We start from the raw sequence: 20,171 nt of genomic DNA on the forward strand, positions 1-20,171 counted from the left end.
TTTATAATAGAAATGTTAAAATAGCTGTAAGAAAGCCATTTCAAAAGTAAAAGCCTCTCACCATTAACTTCAAGACTCATCTATTAAACCTCTGACATTACCAAACAACTCTGTTTCAGAAGGTAACACTCTATACAGGGCATACTATTTAAGAAAATGGCCCTCATTTTCCAGCTTACTGAAAATGATTAATCTTTACAATAGCTTTGAAGACTACATACCAACGCCGTTACTTTTTTGTCCTTTCAACAATGACTACGAGCTGAGAGCAGACTAGTAAATGTGTTATCGGCCAACCCATTAGAGTTCCATTATTTTCTGTCTTACATGGCTTCATGTAATGAATTTTTATAATTAAACTAATGGCATACAATATATTTTTCCCCTCTTTACTTTCAGGCCCCATTTCTCTTCCAGCTTCTTTGGAATAAGTTTTATACAAAAAGAAGGGAGGAGAGGTCTCTAAGTGCTTCGTTACCTTAATTTCATTATGACATTTTTGAAAGCATTCTCTTTATCTGGGCTCTCTCTTTAATTTGCTGACTTTATTAAAAGGCTTAAGCAATGTTGTAATTAACAAATCACCTAGCTACCCCAGGCATCTGAGAAAAGTCGGTTGAGAGAGTGTAGAAATGGATGGGTGGAAATGATTCCAGAAACAATGCCAGAGGACAGAACCCCAGAAAATGGCATTTTTCAGCTCCTTTTCAAACCCCATGAGCATATTGTGGTAGACTGCATTACTGTTCTCAAATATCCAGTGCCTTTTCATGCCAGAAGATTATACATCGGCATCCCCACTGAACTCAGGAATGGCCATGTGACTGGTTTTGTCTACTTGTCACTTCTAGGCAGAAGGTTCAAGAACCATGTTCCTTGCCTCTATGATCATGAAAGGATGTACCAAGATGGAGATAACATCAGCCATGGTCCCCGAGTGACTAAGCTAAGTAGAACACTCTCATCAATCTACAACGAACATGTAACATGAGTAAAATATAGACTATTAAGCCTCTAGATTTGAGATTGCTTATTACTGTAGCTTGGCCTATGCTGACTGACATACCTATTGAGATATGACCTTGTTTCACATAGAGTAGGGCCATTCTAATACCTCCAGTTAGTCCTGGACCAGGACCAGGGCCAGAATAAACTAGCATAACGACACATAAAGAATAGGTTCTCTTATTAATAAATAGGAAGCCGTATAAATGTTGAGGAATGTTTAGAGCAACAATATCCCTGTTTTTCTGAGCTACAGGTAACATCTCAGAATATATTGTATAGGACAGAACCTGCCTATCTTGACCATAAAAGAAAATAGCTCCCTATCCATTGTGTGATGGAGGCTCCCATCTAGGTAGCAGTTATGTTCCACAGACATGGCTATTTTTTCATTTCTATAGCTGGCAAGCAGTTTCATGAAAGAGAAAAATGGAGACTATGTTTCTAAAACTGTGTTCATAAACTTGAAAAAATAAGAAAAGATCTGTAGTCAATGGCATGCAGATATACTTTTTAACATACCATAAAATTCACCCACTTAAAGTGCATAATTTTCTGGTTTTTCATATATTCAGGGTTGTGCAACCATCATTATGATCTAATTTGAGAACATTTTATTTGCCCCCAATGAAACCCATACCAATTAACCATCCCTTTCTATTGTCTATTCTCCTCTTCCTTCAGTCTTTACTGGATGTTTTATATGAATGTATTGATACAATTTGGGGTCTTTTGTGACTGGATTCTATCACTTAGCATATTTTTGAGGTTCACCCATGTTACAGTGCATATCAGTATTTCATTTCTTTTTATTGCTAAATAATATTCCATTTTTGGATGTAGGACATTTTAAAATTTATTCATTAGCTGGTGGACATTTGAGTTGGTTCTACTTTTTGGCTATTATAAATAATGCTGCTCTGAACATCTGTATAAAGGTTTTCTGTGTATATGTATTTTCATTTCTGTTGGGCATACACTTGAGAGTAGAATGGTTCTGTCATATGGTAGCTTCATGTTTAATATTTCCAGGAGACTGGGAAGGGTAGTGGTGGGGGGAAAGGGAGGATGGTTAATGTGTAGTGAAATATATAATACAAAAATATAGTTTGATAGAACGAATAAGATCTAGTATTTGGTAGCACAAGAGGATGACTACAGTCGAAAAAATTTATTATGCATTTAAAAATAACTAAATGATTATTATTAGATTGTTTGTAACAGAAAAGATAATTGCTTGAGGTGAGGGATATGCCATGTACCCTGATGTGACTGTTACACATTGTATGCCTGTATCAAAATATCTCCTGTATCCCATAAATATATATACCTACTGTGTACCCACAAAAATTAAAAATTAAAAAAATATTTCCAGGAACTTTCAAACTTTTTTCAAAGTTGTTTCACCATTTTACATTTCCACCAGTAATGTGAAAATTCCAAGTATACTTTATCTTGTCAACACTTTTTATTGTCTGTATTTTTTGTATTAGCCATCCCAGTGGGTAAAAAGTACTATCTCATTGTGGTTTTCATTTGCATTTTAAAAATAATCAATGATGTTAACCATCTTTTCATGTGCTTATGGAGATCTGTACATCTACTTTGGAGAAATGCCTATTCAAACTGTTTTTCCACTTGTAATTAAGTCATTTATCCTTTTTGTTGTTGAATTATGAGTTTTTACATATTCTTGATACAAGTATCTTATCAAATATATGATTTACAAATATTTTTATGCATTCTAAGGATTGTATTTTCACTTTCTTTACAATATTGCTTGCAGTATAAAAGTTTTAATTTTGTTAAAGTCCAAATTATGTATTTTTCAGTTACTTTTGCTTTTGGTGTCATATCTAAGAAAACATTGCATAATCCATTGTATTTCTACATTTTCTTATATGGGTTTTAAAGTTTTCATTCTTATTAATATGTTTAGCTCCATGATTCATTAAAATATTTTATTATAAAATTTATTTTACAGAAGTTTTAAAACTTTTTATTTTTAATTTTATTTTGCTTTAACTGACAAATAATTGTATACTTTTATGGGGTACAATGTATGTTTTGATATATGTATACATTGTGGAATGATTATATCAAGCTATTTAACATATCTATCACCTCATATAGGTATCATATTTTATAGCAAGAACATTTAAAATCTATTATTTTAGCAATTTTGAAATATACAATACAATATTATTAACTATGGTCCCTACGTTGTGTCATAAAGTCTCAAAAAGTTATTCCTCCTAAAATTTTTACCCCTTTTGATCAACATCTCCCCGTTTTCCACCCCCAAATCCACAGCCTCTGGTAACCACCATTCTACTCTTTACTTCAGTGAGTTTGACTTTTTCAGATTCCACACATAAGTGAGATCATGCAGTATTTGACTTTCTGTGCCTGGCTTATTTCATTTAGCATAATGCCCTCCAGGTTCATCCATGTTGTCATAAACAAAAGGATATTCTTCTTTATTTAAGGCTGAATAATACTCCATTGTGTATATGTACCACATTTTCTTTATCCATTGATCCATCCATTGATGGAAACTTAAGTTGATTCCATATCATGGCTTTTGTGACTAATGCTGCAATAAACACAGGAGTGAAGATATCTCTTTGACATACTGGTGTAAATTCTTTTGGATATATACCCAGAAGTGGAATTGCTGGATCCTATGGTAATTCTGTTTTCAGTTTTTTGAGGAGCTACCATACTGTTTTCCATAATGGTTGTACTAATACACATTCCCACCAATGATATACAAGTGTTACTTTTTTTCCACATCCTTGATCAACACTTGTTATCATTCTTCTCTTTTTATAACAGTCATTCTAACAGGTGTAAGGTGATATCTCATTGCGATTGTAACATGCATTTCCCCAATGATTAGGATGTTGAGCATTTTTCACAAACCCATTGGCATTTTATATATATCTTTTTTTGAGAAATGTTTAAGTGTTTTGCCCATTTTAATCAGGGTATTTGTTTTCTTTTATGATACATTTAAGCTAATTTTTGTGTATGGTGTGAGGTAGGGCCAAATTTCATTATATTTCATGTGTATATCCAGTTATTCTAGCACCAGGTTTTGAAAGTCTATTTTTTTCCATTGAATTGTCTTGGTACCCTTGTCAAAAATCAGTTGACCATAAAAGCAAATGTTTACTTTTGAACTTTCAATTCTATTTCATTGATCTATATGTCTATTCACATTCTAGTACCACATTTTCTTAATAATTGTAGCTTTGTAGTAGTTTTTGAAATTGGAAAGTTAAGTCCTCCAATGTTGTTCTTTTCTCAAGGTTGTTTTGACTATTCTACATCCCTTGCATTTCAATAGAAATGGTAGGATCCACTTGTCAATTTCTGAAAAAAAAAAAAGCTAGTTGTGATTTGGATAATGATTCCATAGAGTCTGTAGATCAATTGGGGGGATATTGATATCTTAATAATATTAAGTCTTTTGATCTGAGAACATGGGATATTTTTCTTTTTGATCTTTAATTTCTTTCAACAATGCTTTGTATTCTTCAGTATACAAGTCTTGCATCTCTTTTATGCCTAAGTTTTTAAAACTTTTTGATGCCATTGTAAATATTTTCTTAATTTCACTTTTAGATTATTCATTTTTAATGTATGAAATAATTCATTTTGTATATTGATCTTGTATCCTACAAATTTGCTGAATTATTTTATTATTTCTAATATTTTTCATAGATTCTTTAGAATTTTCTAATTACAAGGTCATGTTGTCTGCAAGTAGAGATAATTTTACTTATTCCTTTCTAATTTGGATGTCTTTTATTTATTTTTCTTGCCTGATTACCGTGGCCTGAACTTCCAGTGCAATACTGAATAGAAGTGGTGAGACCAGGCATCCTTCACTTTTTCCTGATCTTAGGGGAAAGCATTCGGTGTTTCACAATAACATTAGCTGGGAAGTTTTTGTAGTTGCCTTTTATCAGGTTGAGGAAATCCTCTTCTGTATTAGTTTCCTAGGGCTTCTGTAATTAAGTGTCACAATCCAGGTAGCTGGGTAGACAAAACTCATTGTCTCAGACTTCTGGAGGCTAGATCCAAAATCAAGATTCCAGCAGGCCATACTCCTGCTAAAACCTGTAGGGGAGAGTTTTTCCTTGCCTCTTCCTTGCTTCTAATGATGGCTGTTAATCATTAGTTTTACTTGTCTTTGAACTGTAGCACTTTAATCTCTACCTGTAACATCATATGGTGTTTTTCCCGTGGTCAGTGCCCTTATGTGGCATTCTTCTCTCTGTGTATGCCTCTTTTCCTCTTCTTATAAAAATACCATCTTAACTTGACTGCATCTGCAAAGACTCTATTTCTACATAAGGTCACATTTGCAGGTACCTGGGCTCAGGCTTTTAGTATGTCTTTTGGGAGTGGGGGACACTATTCAATTTAAAATACCCTCTATTCTTCATTTGTTAAGTGTTCTCTATTTTTCAAGCTTGAAAGGGTTTTGTACGTTGTCACATGAATTTTCTATAATTATTGTGATGACCATATGATTTTTTTGTCCTTTATTCTATTGTTATGGTATAATACATTGATTAAATTTTGGATGTCAAACCAACCTTATATTCCTGGGATAAATCTCACCTGGTTATGGCAGCAATCATGTTAATATGTTGTTGTATTAGGTTTGATAATTTTTTGAGGCTTTTCAAGTCTATTTTCATAAGGCATATTGCTGTAGCTTGTTTTCTTGTGATATCTTTGTCTGGTTAGGAAGTATTCCTTTCTCTTCTATTTTTTAGAAGAGTTGTTTATATGTTTGGTAGAATTCATCAGTGAAGACTTCTGGGTCTGAGCCTTTCACTGGGGGAAGTTTTTCATACCGATTCAATTTCTTGTTATAGATCTATCCAGGTTATTTGTTTGCTTAGTTGTTCATAATACCCTCTTTTAATTATTTTTATTTCTGTAATGTTGGTAGTAACACACCCTCTTTTTCTCTAAGATTAATAATTTGAACATTTCTTTCTTAACCAATCAGCTAAAACTTTGTCAATTTTGTTGACCTTTTCAAATAACAAAATTTCTAGATTTTGGTTTTGTTGATTTTTTCTATTATATTTTCTTCCTCTATTTGATTTTTTTCACACTAATTGTTATTACTTCCTGCTGCTTACTGTAGATTTACTTTTCTCTTCTTTTTCTAGTTTCTTAAGGTAGAAGCTTAGGCTATTGATTTGAGATCTTTTTCCTTTTTAAATATAGGTATTTATAGTTATACATTTCACTCTAAGCACTGCTTCAGCCTCCTCTCATAAGTTTTGGTATGTTGTATATTTATTTCCATTTATCTCAAGATATTTTTGTATTTTTTTATTTCTTCTTTGGCCTATTGGCTATTTAAGGGTGTGTTGTATAATTTTCTCATATTTATGAACTCCCAAATTTATTTCTGTTACTGATTTTTAATTTTACTCCATTATGGTCATAAAATCTGCATTGTATGATTTTAATCCCTTTGAATGTAGTGAGACTTATGTTATGACCTAGCATATGGCCTACCCTAGAGAATATTTCATGTACAGTTGAGAAGAATGAGTATTCTGCTATTATTGGATGAAATGTTGTATAGATATCTGTTAGGTCTTGTAAGTTTATAGTCTTTTTCAAGTGTCTATTTCCTTGTTAATTTGCCTAGTTGTTTTATCTATTATTAAAAGTGAGATGTTGAAGTCTCCAACTATTTTTGTTGAATTACCTAATTCTCCCTTCAATTCAGTCAGTTTTTGCTTTCTGTATTTCCTTAATTTTTTTTCTTTTTTTTCTTTGGATTGGATTATCCCATTTACCTATTTTCAAGTTTGCTGATTCTTTTGCCAGCTTGAATCTGATGTCAAGTGAAAAATTTAATTTCAGTTATTGTGCTTTCCAACTCCAGATATTCCACTGGGTTCTTATTTACAATTTCTATCCCTTTATTGATATTCTCTATTTGTTAAGATAAGCACAAGGGCTTCTAGAGTGCGCAAGAACATGTCAGAGATTGCCAAAATCTCCTATGGACATCTCATTCTCCAGAGCTTCATTGAAAGTTTTTCTCCAGATCTATGTTTACCTCAACTAGTATCACAGCCTTAGGATTCTGTTATGTTAAAGAATTGCTGCTAATTGATTTGGACCAACACCCTGGAGTTAGGGCTTTTCCTAGAAAGTTATCTCTAAGTCAGGCCAAATAAAGGCAAGGCCATGTATATAGGTTTATTCCAGGGAGCTGCAAGATAGGTCAAATAGTGGCAATGCTCTTGGAATAAAATTGGCCTTTTTGAAGAATTACGATACTGGTCTACACTCTCTGGTGGCTAAAAGGCTGCTAGTTTTCACAGCTACTATGGTTGCAAGGCTACTGATTTTCAAGGCTACCGTGGAGCTGGGAGAAAGTGACGGGAAAGGCCAACTTAAAAAGTCTCAAACTTTGCCATTTTTATTGAGGGTCAGCATTTCAAAAATTGTTGCCAGCCTTTGATTAATTCCCAGGGTTCAGAAAAGGTGATTTGGGGCCAGGCGTGTTGACTCATGCCTGTATCCCAGCACTTTGGGAGGCTGAGGTGGGCGGATCACTCGAGGTCAGGAGTTTGAGACCAGCCTGGCCAACATAGTGATACCCTGTCTCTACTAAAAACACAAGAAATAGTTGGGCATGGTGGAGCGTGCCGTGGTGGAGTAGTTCCATCTACTTGGGATGCTGAGAGACTCACTTGATCACAAGAGGTTGCAGTGAGCCAAGATCATGCCACTGCACTCCAGCCTGGGTGACAGAGTAAGACTCCATCTCAAAAAAAAAAAAAAGATTAAAAAATAGAAAAAAAAGAAAAAGAAAAAAAAAGAAAAGAAATAAAGAAAGAAAAGATGATTTTGAAAATTTTTTGAGGAGCAGATTTACAGAGTTACCACATTATATTTTCAAGCATGGGATAAGTTAAATTGTGAAAAGAAAACTAGAGAAAATATGGTACAATCAAAGCATAAGTTATTCAAGGCTTGGTGACTCTGCATTAAATATTTATACAATATAATAGTTACCTGGGGAAGCTAGCCCATTACTACCTGTGATCTATCAGCAATGTAGAGAGCATTCTGTACGCTTTGAGAAGTTTAATAGTTTCGTTCATACTTTAGGAGGAAAAGTACTATTGGGTTATTGATCTTTTCTCTTTAATCACATAGAAACTTTAGTGGAGAACAAAAGGGAATAAAGAAAATACATGAAGAAATGGTAGGTCCTGGCAAGAAGATTTCTAATAATGTTTTTCATTATTGTACCAGAAACTCAAACCTCAAACTACTAGTGTGGGTCAATTTGCTGATTCAATATTGTACAACTCCAAAAAATACACAAAATATATACAAGAAAAATTCAGTTTCCACTACTGTACATATTTTTTTGGTGGATGAGATATCTGATACCATCAATCCTTCCACAAATCACTCAAAATGTAAAGCACTACTTCTATATTTGAAAAATGTCTCCCTTTTTAGTAAAATAATTTGAGATACTCGAATAGCTACCTTAGTTACTATATACAATAAGTTCAACTTTTAAAATTAATTATGTGATTATAGAATATCTGTGTTTCAAGTTTCCTAAAGAATGCCTTCAAAAACACAGAGATTTTGCTGCCTTGGAAATGTTTATTTAATAATTTGAAAATCACTGAATTTCTTGCTTCAGATAGTTTTAAATATTATATAGCCAAATCAGCCAGGCTCAAACAAGATTTCACTTCTCTATTGAATTCATGTACTCTCAGCTCAGCCAAGCACAAAACAGCTAATGCTGTCACGTTTGAAAAGCTTTTATACTGAATTTGACACAAAAGCAATCACAAAGCCGACAAAAAGGGAATTTTTCTTTCAAAAACAGAAAGGGGAAGAAATAAATGAAAACTCTCAGCCTGGGAAAATCTCTCTTGACACTGGAAAAGAAAGTTTAAAATGATCAAGAAGTAATTTTTCCAAAGAATCCATTGCCAAGTTTGGACCAATCTTAAAAGCCTAGGGAACAGGTTATGAACTCAACCAAGAATCTGCCAAATGAAATAAATCCTATGATGATCACTGTTGGCGGTTTTAGGTGCCAATGGCATACTATTTTTGCCTCTTGTGAAAGTTCTAAATGGCATCATCTCTCATAGGATTCTGTCATAGCCTACTGGCAAAGATTTTGATTAGAATGAAAATCTTATATGTTTTTGCCTAACATCTGTCTTTCTATCTCAAAAGAACTTTATTGTTGTACCAGGTCCATAGAGAAGATAAAATTAAACCATGAAGCCATGTGGCTAACAAAATTGACTACTTTCTGACTTCATGTTTTTGTTTTAGAAAAATTAAGGGTGAAAGAAAACAATTATCAATACGTTATGGCCATCTCTTTAATGGCCTGCTAATTAATTGTTGATACTCTATGCCATCTGCATTCTGTTTTTCCACCAAATCAAGACTCTCCTCTTGCTGTTTCTTTCTACTCTGACCATGCTTTCAAGATAAACTTCTTCCATATGACATCTCCGATTTTATTTCTGTTTTGTGAATCGGTTGTTATCGTCCCCATTTACTCTCCACACTCTCTCTCTCTCTCTCTCTCTTTATTTTTGAGATGGAGTCTTGCTCTGTTGCCTAGGCTGGAGTGCAGTGGCGTGATCTCGGCTCACTGCAACCTCCGCCTCCCGGGTTCAAGCGATTCCCCTGCCTTAGCCTCCCAAGTAGCTGGGACTACAGGCATGCAACACCACGCCAGGCTAATTTTTGTATTTTTAGTAGAGACAGGGTTTCATCATGTTGGTCAGGCTGGTCTCAAACTCCTGACCTCGTGATCTGCCCGGCTCAGTCTCCCAAAGTGCTGGGATTACAGGCATGAGCCACCGCACCCGGCCTCGCCACTCTTTTTTTCTAAATAAAAGGAGGAGTTTTTTCTAAATGTCAGAGCAGCAAGGAAATAAAGATGGAAATTAATGAAATAATATAAAGAATTTAAAATGATAATTATTAAAAGATGTTTAACAACATTGATAAATATTTATGCAATAATATTAAGTTTACAAATCAGAATTTAAAATTTAATTTACATTGTGTAGACAATTAAAATATATGTAGATAAGAACTAGAAGAGATTATCAATAAAGATTAGCAATTATGAATCATTAACGTATCAAGATTTTTGGTAATTTTCTTTTTAGGTTCAGGTATGGTGACTGGCTCAAATTTTAAGAGTATAACAGTGTTGGTGGTTGGGTTTGAAGCATTTCATTGTTGCTCACTAGTGAGAGTTAGGGTGGTCATCACTGAGGTGCTGCAAAGGAGGCTGGCTGCTGTAATCATAGCTCTCCAAGGCTGTAGACATAGCTTCGTGATTGCCTTGTGAGACTCACAGACTCTCTTGTTAATCTTAGGCACACAGACTCAGAATGAACTTATGGAGCAAGGGGGTGTTGCTTGAGTCATTTAATGCCTCCTCCTGTCTATTTTCACACTTTTTTCCTAAAAGAAAATTGTAAGTAATAAGCCAGCTAATATCACTTAGTAGTGATGACACATTCGATGTAAAGACCAGATATCCATTTTATTTGCTCCCTACCTTTTAGAAGAATTAAACATTGTCATTTCAGTAAAAATGAAATGGAGTTTGCAATTACTGTTTTACTTTTTCATCTAAGAATATAAATTTTTTTTCCCAGTATACTATTTCATTGCTTTCATTTTCTACCTGTTGGTTTATCAGTAATGTAATATAATCTTATTTGTCAATAATAATTACATAAGTATTTTTCGGATTTGTATGAGGTTTTCTTGCTTTGTTTTAGCCACGTAGACAAGTGGAAGAGAAAGCCTGTGATGTGACCTACAAGAATAACTGCTATGCATTCACATCACAACTCTATCACTTTCAAAAGAAGATTCTGAACTTCTCTAGCCTTCAGTTTTCTTATCTGAAAACTAAGAATAATCAGAGTACTTTTCAAAGAGAGTTTTTGAAAGCATGAAATAAACCAATATATGTAAAGTGACTAGCATACTTTTTGACACACAGCAAGCATTCACTAAAAGTTATTATTAACATTAGGATTACTTTAATTTTAGCATACATCATTCAAGAAATGAAGGAAAAAATTACAGCTTTGGCCATCTTTATCTGTATCGTGAACTTACATTGAATCTGCAGTAATATATATCATTAAATTCCTAAACACAGAACACAAACAAAAAATGTCAATCTCTATAGATAGTGGCTGAGCCATTTTTATGATGTAGTTTTAGACCATTCCAAAGCATTTTTTTAAATTTCAAAAGTTTGACAAAGGATAGCAATTATAATACAATTCTGGTTTTATTTTAGGTGTTTAAAACATCTTACATGTTTTGACAATGCAATTGTTTTGTTTTCTACTTTCATATTTCCTTCTGCAGGTATTTTTGTCTCTTATTTAAAGCTACTTGCTCTTCTAAGGGCAATTAAACCCTAATTCTTACTATCACTTTAGAATTTTCTTAGATTAAATTTATTTCTCATTTGCCAACTACCAGAGTCCTCTTGTTGTAGTCAAATCTGTCACTATATGCCTCTCATCTCTCCTTCTTCTCGTCTAACTCAAGGATCCAGTCCAAACTTCGTATTTTCTGCTTATAACTTCTTACCAGTTAAGTACTTTGGTTTGTGATCCAATAGATTCATAGTATCCCAAACTTATAGAGAAGAAAAAGAAGTAGCATAAATAATATGCTGACTACCTCATCGATATGACTAGAGCTTTCAAGAATAACCACGATTCTATATATTACATAGTCAGACCAGGAATTAGGAAAATGACCATTGGAAATTCCTAATTCATCTATGCTCATCCATTGAAAAAACTATTAGTGGTAACATGTGTCTCTTGAAAGAATTTTTATTCACCCAGATTTTGACTCCAACAGAGCTAATGATAAGACTGTAAAATTCTATGTGGCTTTCTAACATTCTCATCATATAAACTAAGACCTTGTCCTCGTAGCAGCTCAGGTCCCTTTGATAAAATAGCTATGACAGAGATTGGCTAAAAGCTCACTAATTCCATTAACTCTTCCTGAAATTAAATCAAGAACAAGTTCTGTGTGATGGGACGTGGCAGAAGTGGTATACATAATTTCCAGGCCTGGCCATAAAACTCCATGGATTGACTGACCACATTCTCTCTTCCTTTTCTGCAGTGGCCTTTGGCAGTGTGTTAAAAATGACAGTGTCACAAAATTGGAAAAGTCTGGGTTTCCAAGTGACCATGTTGGGGGACAGCTCCTAAGAATGGCTTGTCAACCTCTGCTGGACTATGATATAAATAAGAAAGCAGTCTTTATTGTATTACACTATTGAGATTTCAGAGTTCATTTCTTACTATAGTTTAGCATAGTCTAACCTGACTAATTTGGAAATGGAGGTCATTTCATCCAAGAAAACAATATGGTTTCCTTCTTAGATGACATAACCAATTTAAGAATCAGATACTGGTTTAGCAAAAGGCCTTTTCTGTCAGATAAAATATCTACAGAGGGTTTTGATCAAGTGCCCAATCTGATCAACCTCCTAACATATTACTTCCCTGCTCAAAATACCCTAAAGCCTAACCATTGTTTAACATTTAAGGGCTTTTCAAACTGACCAGTAAATACTAAGTTTGAAGGAATTAAATGCATGCAAAGCACTATGCATGCTGCTTGATAAAACATAGTTATTAAGCAATTTTCTTCCTTTTCCTTTTCTTTTTTTTTTTATCCTGAGGAATTATAGACTACTAAGCAGACAGATATTTGAGGAGATTTCAGAGGAAAGAGAAAGAAGGGAAGAATGAGCTGAGCAGGAGGTAAGAGAATGGGGGGAGAAAGTGAGAGTACTCCTTATTTCTGCCCAATCCTTATACCCACCCACCCCCATTTCTTGATCCAGGGCCTCCAAATAAGATATGAAAGAGTAGACCTGTTACTTTTTCTAGGAAGGAATTAAGCCCGAATGGTTGACTTCATGCAACTACATAAGTACGTATACCAATTTTGAAATGATCTTAAAAGATGGTGCAATAGAAAACCAGTCCACTATATCCAGATTACTAAACAATATTAACTTTAAGATTGACATTAGCTGTCAATTTTCCTCTATTCTCTACCTTGACTCAAAAGTTTACTGGCTAGGCATGGTAGCTCATGCCTGTAATCCTAGTGCTTTGGAGGTCAAGGCAGGAGAATTGCTTGAGGCCAAGAGTTCAAGAACCCATCTCTACAGAAAATAAAAATTTCTAAAAAATTAGCCAGGCATGGTGGTACACGCCTGTCGTCCCAGCTACTAGGGAGGCTGAGGCAGGAGGATTGCTTGAGCCCCAGAGTTCAATGCTCAGTGAGCTATGATTATGCCACTGCACTTTAGCCTGGGTGACATTGAGACACTGTCTCTAAGACAATAAATATAAAAAGTCTACTGTTCATTTCAGCTTTAATGTGAGTTTCTGTTAATAAATTTACATTAAACATCATTAAATTACAATCCATGGTATAATTTTTATCAAGTGTAACCAGTATTTTATTTTAAAAAGGTATCTTTGATACTAACCTTGGTTTCTGTGATTTTCTTTTGGATTGCATCTATTGTATAGGGACCCTCCTTCCATGACTCAAGCTTGGCTCTGGCCTGTCCTAAGACCTGCTCAGCTTCCTCCTTAGCTTCCAGCCATTGTGTTGAATCCTTTAACATTTCATTCAACTGTTGCCTCCGGTTCTGAAGGTGTTCTTGTACTTCATCCCACTGATTCTGAATTCTTTCAACTGGAATAAAAGGAAAAATAAACATATAGTAGTAAATGCTAGTCTGGAGAAGACATTTTAAATGTACCTTCCAAACATTATTTCACATTTATGTTGCTTATTTAAAAAATTATGCATTGTGTTATGGCTAGGATGATGAAAAACATGATTCCTTACATTTTTGATGGCAAATACTAGTTTCTGTTAAATTATTTTCCTGAAGGTGACAGAAATCAACATAAATATAAAATTTTAACTCAATTCTTGATCCCTAGAACCAAATATGAATCATCTTTTAGGAAAGTACTACAGCAGAATATCCATATCCCCTTATCCTTGCCACTTCAGCACCCATCAGCCTGATTTCCCAGTGCCAGCATTGGCATTTCATTGCCTGAAGGCTGTCTGTTGCCACAAGAGTTTGCTTTGCCATCCATGTGGCAGGCTAGACATACCAGGCAATTGATGCCTCCCCTCCAGCCCCCAGAGGCAGCCTGTAAATAATGACTAATTGTAGGAATTGGGATATTGATACACTAGCTCCCTTGATGCTAGGGGAAATAACTCTGAGGCATGTATTTTACAAGGGTTTCAGAGTTTCCCAAGGGATAGAGCTCCAGTGGCCCACAACAGTAGCTGGCTTGAAAATGCACCACTCTTTACTGGCTGCCTTGCCTTACCTGTCTCATTTTTCCCCTCTTCTACTGATTTATTTACTTTGCAAATAAATCACTTGCTCTTAAAATAAATAATGTAATCCTGTTTATTTTAATACTTTTCCAAGGGTCTTCTGCTGAGTGAACCCAAGGGAAGATAAGTGTATTAGAAACTTTTTTTTTTTTTTTGAGATGGAGTTTTGCTCTTGTAACCCAGGCTGGAGTACAATGGTGCAATCTTGGCTCACTGCAACCTCTGCCTCCTGGGTTCAAGCTATCCTCCTGTCTCAGCCTCCTGAGTAGCAGGAACTACAGGCGCGTGCCATCATGCCCAGCTATTTTTTTTTTTTTTGTATTTTTAATAGAGACAGGATTTCACCATGTTGGCCGGGCTGGTTTTGAACTCCTGACCTCAGGTGATCCACCTACCTCGGCCTCCCAAAGTGCTGAGATTACAGGTGTGAGCCACAGCACCCAGCCAACTTTTTTTTAACAATACCTAAGAATTCACGCTGGGTACATTTTGTAAGACTGGCTTATATTGAAGCCATCATTGGTATCACTGGAAGTGTAAGAGGGAGGTGCTGTATAGATTCTACTCTGAAACATGTTCTTTTTGAATATTAAACACGATTACATTATTTTTGCTATACAATTTCTCTAAGCTGGATTTATGAAATAAAAATAATACAGAAAACAAGTAATAAAACCTCCATCTCATTTATCCCTTAAGCATGAAACCTGACAGACATTCGAGATTCTTTCCTAAGTGTCACCCAACATCTCATATAATTAGTTACAAATTTCTTTCATATACAACTTCTTTCCTCTTTCTATTGGCACTGCAAACCTCTATCATTTTTTGCCCTCACATCCATAAGAGGCTCTATATCATCCTCCCAGACCTAAATCTCTGTTTTAGAATGAAATTCTACCCTATAGAAAGATTAAAACTAATATAAATCTGATCACTGCACTCCCTCATAAAAAAAACCCCTTCAATATTTCCACACTGTCTTCTGGAATATTTTAGCTGGACATACATGTTCTTCTGTGATTTTGCCTAGGTAATCTGGAGGTTTATCTACAAAGGAACAAGTCACAAGATAATCAGGATATAAGAAACCATCACAGATAATACAAGAACCTTGCAGCAGTAAAGCTGTTACTACATCTAGGCCCAAGGGATGAGGGGAGGGAAAAGTGGCCAGAAGCAGAGAATCGTAATGAGAAACCACTTTGAGAAGAGCAATAACCTTTTGTCAAGGGACATAGTCAGCCTGTGGCAACCTCAAAGGGAGGGAATTAGGAGAATAAATATCTTGACCTCACTTTACTTCCTGTCTTCAATTTCCTTCTAGGGCTCTTGGGTGCCTAAACCAACTGGAATCCAAAGGGCATGGGAGTCCAATGATGACACAAGTCAGCCTCCCAGAATAAAGAGCAAGGGAGAGAAGGTCAAAGAATGGGTACAGTTGGACAAACAAAATGTATATGGCACAGAACTATAAAACTATGCTTCTTATTTTGTTATGTAAGTAATGTCCTTTTTAATTAACCCTATTGCCTCCACAAAGTTATATGAAGTTATAAGTTAAAGAAATACTTGAGATGGCCAGGTGCGGTGGCTCATGCCTGTAATCCCAGCACTTTGGGAGGCCAAAGCGGGTGGATCACAAGGTCAAGAGTTCGAGACCAGCTTGACCAACATGATGAAACCCCATCTCTACTAAAAATACAAAATTTAACACATGCCTATAATCCCAGCTACTCAGGAGGCTGAGGCAGGAGAATCACTTGAACCTGGGAGGCGGAAGTTGCAGTGAGCTGAGATCATGCTGCTGCACTCCAGTCTGGGTGACAGAGCAAGACTCCATCTCAAAAATAAATAAATAAATACTTGAGATAGTTTGTAAATAAGCATCAGGATTAGATAGACTCCACAAAACTAGTAATTGTGACATGAAATCAAAAACAAAGTCCCCAGAATAATTAAAACTGAGTAAGTGGCACACATTATAGACTACTGTTTTTTTTTTTTTTTTTTTTTTTAAATCAGGTTTATTTCTGTTTGGATGTTTGCTATGTATTGCAAAACTAGTCGACAGAGAAATAAAAAGCAAAGCCTCAAATGCCAGTGCATTCTCATTTATATGGCACATAGACTGAGCCCAACACAGGGCTGGGAATGGACTCTTGGTAAATACAACATATAGAGAATAAATAAAACACAAAGAGCAAATAAGATGAATGAAAGACTAGAGAAGGAAGAGGAATATCAAGAAAGTATACTATTATAGAACATGGAAAAGAAAGATTTTGGGAGACACAAAACAATGGCGTTCAAAGATTAGAGAGAGACTTATGGTTAAACAGAGGTTGACACGTTAACTGAAGTTGCAATATAACATGTCGACTAGTTTTGCAATGCATAGCAAATACCCAAACAGAAATAAACCTGATTTAAAAAAAACAGTAGTCTATAATGTGTGCCACTTACTCAGTTTTAATTATTCTGGGGACTATGTTTTTGATTTCATGTTGTATTGTTGCAATTATCCTCATTTAACAGATGAGGAAATAAAGACAGTGTTAAATAACTGGTCTAAGGTCATATAGATAGTGACTGTTGGAGCCAATACTTGGATTCAAGAAGTTAGACCCCCAAAGCCCATGTCAAAAGTATCCATTGGCTTTGGTCATATGGAATTCCCTGAAGACCATACACAAAATGACTTCAGTGCAGTGGTAGAAATCTTATTGTAGGAGATTAACAAATATCTATGAAAAAGTAAAGACAGTAAATTGTAGACTATCCAACCATAGATCATTATAAGTAGGAAGTCAGAGGGGAGCTTGGTGTCGAGAGAAGTTTTCTTCCAAATATGGAAAACTTGTGTATTAATATAGGTATTGATGGGGGAAAATGGTCAAAAGACAAAGATGATGCCAGATGGAAGAAAAGTCCCTGAGAAGGTGAGTGTATTGAACATTAACTAACTACCTCCTTCTCCTGTGTTTCCCCTGTTACTTTTCCATTTGTGCAGTCTCCCTACAATAGACCTCTCTTTGCTCTGTGGATGGTGTGTAGCTCTGTGGATGGTGTGTACTTAGTTTTAACTCATCTCCCTGGTTTTAGTGGTTAATTGAAAAATGGACTTATGGTTCCAAGTAAGGTCAATCAGAACCAATGAAACAACTCTAGGATTGTTGTTGTTGTTGTTGTTGTTTGTGATTCTAAAAGAGAAAACCCATTGTTCCCTGTTTAAGATGGATGAGAAAGCATGTAGTTCTTCAGTATCCTGATATCCATCTTAGAAAAATTAAGAGGAATTAAACAGAACAAATACTGGGGAGCAGAACCATGCAACGGAGAAGGAAAACTAGAATCTGGTCACACTATTTAATTCCTGACACAAGCCTTGCCTACCTTTCAACTGTTTAATGACACTGATCAATACATTTCTTCTGAGTAAGTCTAAGCTACTTTGAAATGGATTTTCCATTACTACAATGTACGAGTTCTAACTTATAGAGAGAGACAAACTCTTTTGATGTAAACAAAGGTCTTCTAGGAATTGTACAAGAATCACTGGAATTATACATGGGGATAGCTTTCAAATATAAAAGTTTAAAAGAGGACTTTGATCCTGCTTAAAAAGTAGCTTTAACTAGGGTATCTAGATAAATACACTTAATGCTTATATCACCTTGGAGGAGGTCCTACATAAAAAATTTCCAAAGCCTATAGAACCAAAACTTACCAAAAACATTATGGCATTTAGACAACATTATTCTGTGAGCCTTATGGGTAGGAAGGGATTTTTGCCACCATATGCTTACCTCTTTCTATTCAATTTCTTTATATTATAAATACATAAATGAAATTGACACTCAAAAAAAGAGACATCTGGAGGCAAAATTATCCCAGGACATTCACATATAGGGTGGCCTTGCCTGGTTACATCCATGATTTAAGATATATTCTATTCTTTTTCCCTTTTAAGTAGATCTTTGATAATGGAACACGCACTCAAATGTCATCATCACATATAAAGACTTCCCCTGCTTTCTTATGCAGTCATTTTCTCTCACCATAGTACTCCAATAACACTTTGTTAAGATTTTGTACCGTGTACTACTATGATTTACATTTTTACATTTTACATTTCTGTCTCTGATTCTAGACAATGTCCTTGCCTCAAAGGCAAGGACATAATCTGTAGAAGATGCTGTCGGGGCCCATCTATCTGCCGTTGGCACTCATCATTCAGGTATATGCCAGCAGGGTCCTAGTACAAGCATTTGCCCTACTGCAAACCTGAGAGATTTTCCTCAGTTTGCTAGGTGCATTGGCCAGAAGTGCTGGAAAGTTAATGTACCAGGCAGCATTTAGCCAATGATGGATAAGAGTCGGAATAGTTAACCCTGGTTCCTTGCCCTTACCTGCTTGTGGCTGACAACTTTGAGGCCTGTTGTTTGTTTGTTTGTTTGTTTACTATCTCCCAGAGATCCTTCATCAGGATCAAACCCCGTGGCCCAAAGCAATAACTTGCTCCATAACTGGCTTAATTATTGGCTTCTTCCATTTCTTATCTCATTGTCCCACTCTCCTACTGGTACTTCCCGGGATCACATTACAAACAAACCACTTTCACCATTAATCATTGTTTAAAGGTCCGTTTCTGAAAAAAGCTAGCCTAAGTTAGTATTTTATCCATTAAAAAAAATCCTTTTCTGGCAAAGTGGAAGAAGCTAGAAAATAAAAATAAAGTAAAAAGTAAAAATCAAAAACATCCTTAATGTACAAACTAGTGTTCGGCATTTGGAATACCTTCAATAAATGTCTGTCAAATGAGTTGTATATGTAGATTATTTCCATTATCCCCACTTTGTCTTTATAATGATATAAAAATGCCATTTGTAAAGTTAACCTTTGCCCAGCATCTTCAGTCTTTCTTCTTAAGTAACCACTATTTGTTTGTCGCATTTCAAGTTTTCATAATTTGAAAATGGACTCAAGACTTTCACATTTCCTTCCTTATTTTCCTCTCACTCTCCTGCTCATGATCTCTATTCCAGGGAAACAAATGTCCTCTGAATTTCCTTTGTTTCTTATTTAATGCCCTTGTATCAACCACACTTGTTTGTATAAAACATCTTTAATGTCATGTTTACTTGCAGAATATCTGTGCCTTATATAAAATCCATAAATTAAAAGATATGGGAGGGTCAAAGAATTCTGTAAGCCAAAACTAACCAATGACCTCTCTTTCCCTAACTTTCTTAAAATAACTATAGGTTAGAGAGAATCTGTTGGCATATCATATTGCCTGTGTCTATCTTCTTAATCAAATTGTAGATAAATAATTTAGAAACGTCCCTCTATATATTGAAGCCAGTGGATTAGGGTCTCCCACATGACCTAGGGAGACACCAGCTGGCATGGATAAGGGAGTGGTTGCACCATACCTCCCCTACTCCCAGCAGTGAAGCTTGCAGCAACAAAAGTGACTCCTTACTTCTCCTTAAGGAGAAGAGAGCAAAGAGTAAAGAAGACTTTGTCTTGCATCTTGGATATCAGCTCAGCCACAGTAGGATAGGGCATGGGCAGAGTCATGAGGCCCCCATTCCAGGCCCCAGTTACTGGATAACATTTCTAGACATACCCGGGGCCAAAAGGGAATCTGCTACCTT

At 35.4% G+C, this 20,171-nt stretch overlaps 1 protein-coding gene across 10 annotated transcripts in view; it reads right to left on the reverse strand.

Annotated features, from left to right (window-relative positions):
- The window catches only part of DMD (dystrophin), a 2,157,177-nt gene that overhangs the window by 569,522 nt on the left and 1,567,484 nt on the right, over window positions 1-20,171 (reverse strand). For all 10 annotated transcript variants that reach the window (XM_077988314.1, XM_077988313.1, XM_028842274.2 and 7 more), the window contains one exon: window positions 13,628-13,839. In XM_077988314.1, coding sequence (XP_077844440.1) covers window positions 13,628-13,839 — 212 coding nt within the window. The remainder of the gene's footprint in view (window positions 1-13,627; window positions 13,840-20,171) is intronic.

This window comes from Macaca mulatta, chromosome X (genome assembly GCF_049350105.2).
Source record: "Macaca mulatta isolate MMU2019108-1 chromosome X, T2T-MMU8v2.0, whole genome shotgun sequence".
In the NCBI taxonomy this organism is placed as follows: Eukaryota; Metazoa; Chordata; class Mammalia; order Primates; family Cercopithecidae; genus Macaca; species Macaca mulatta.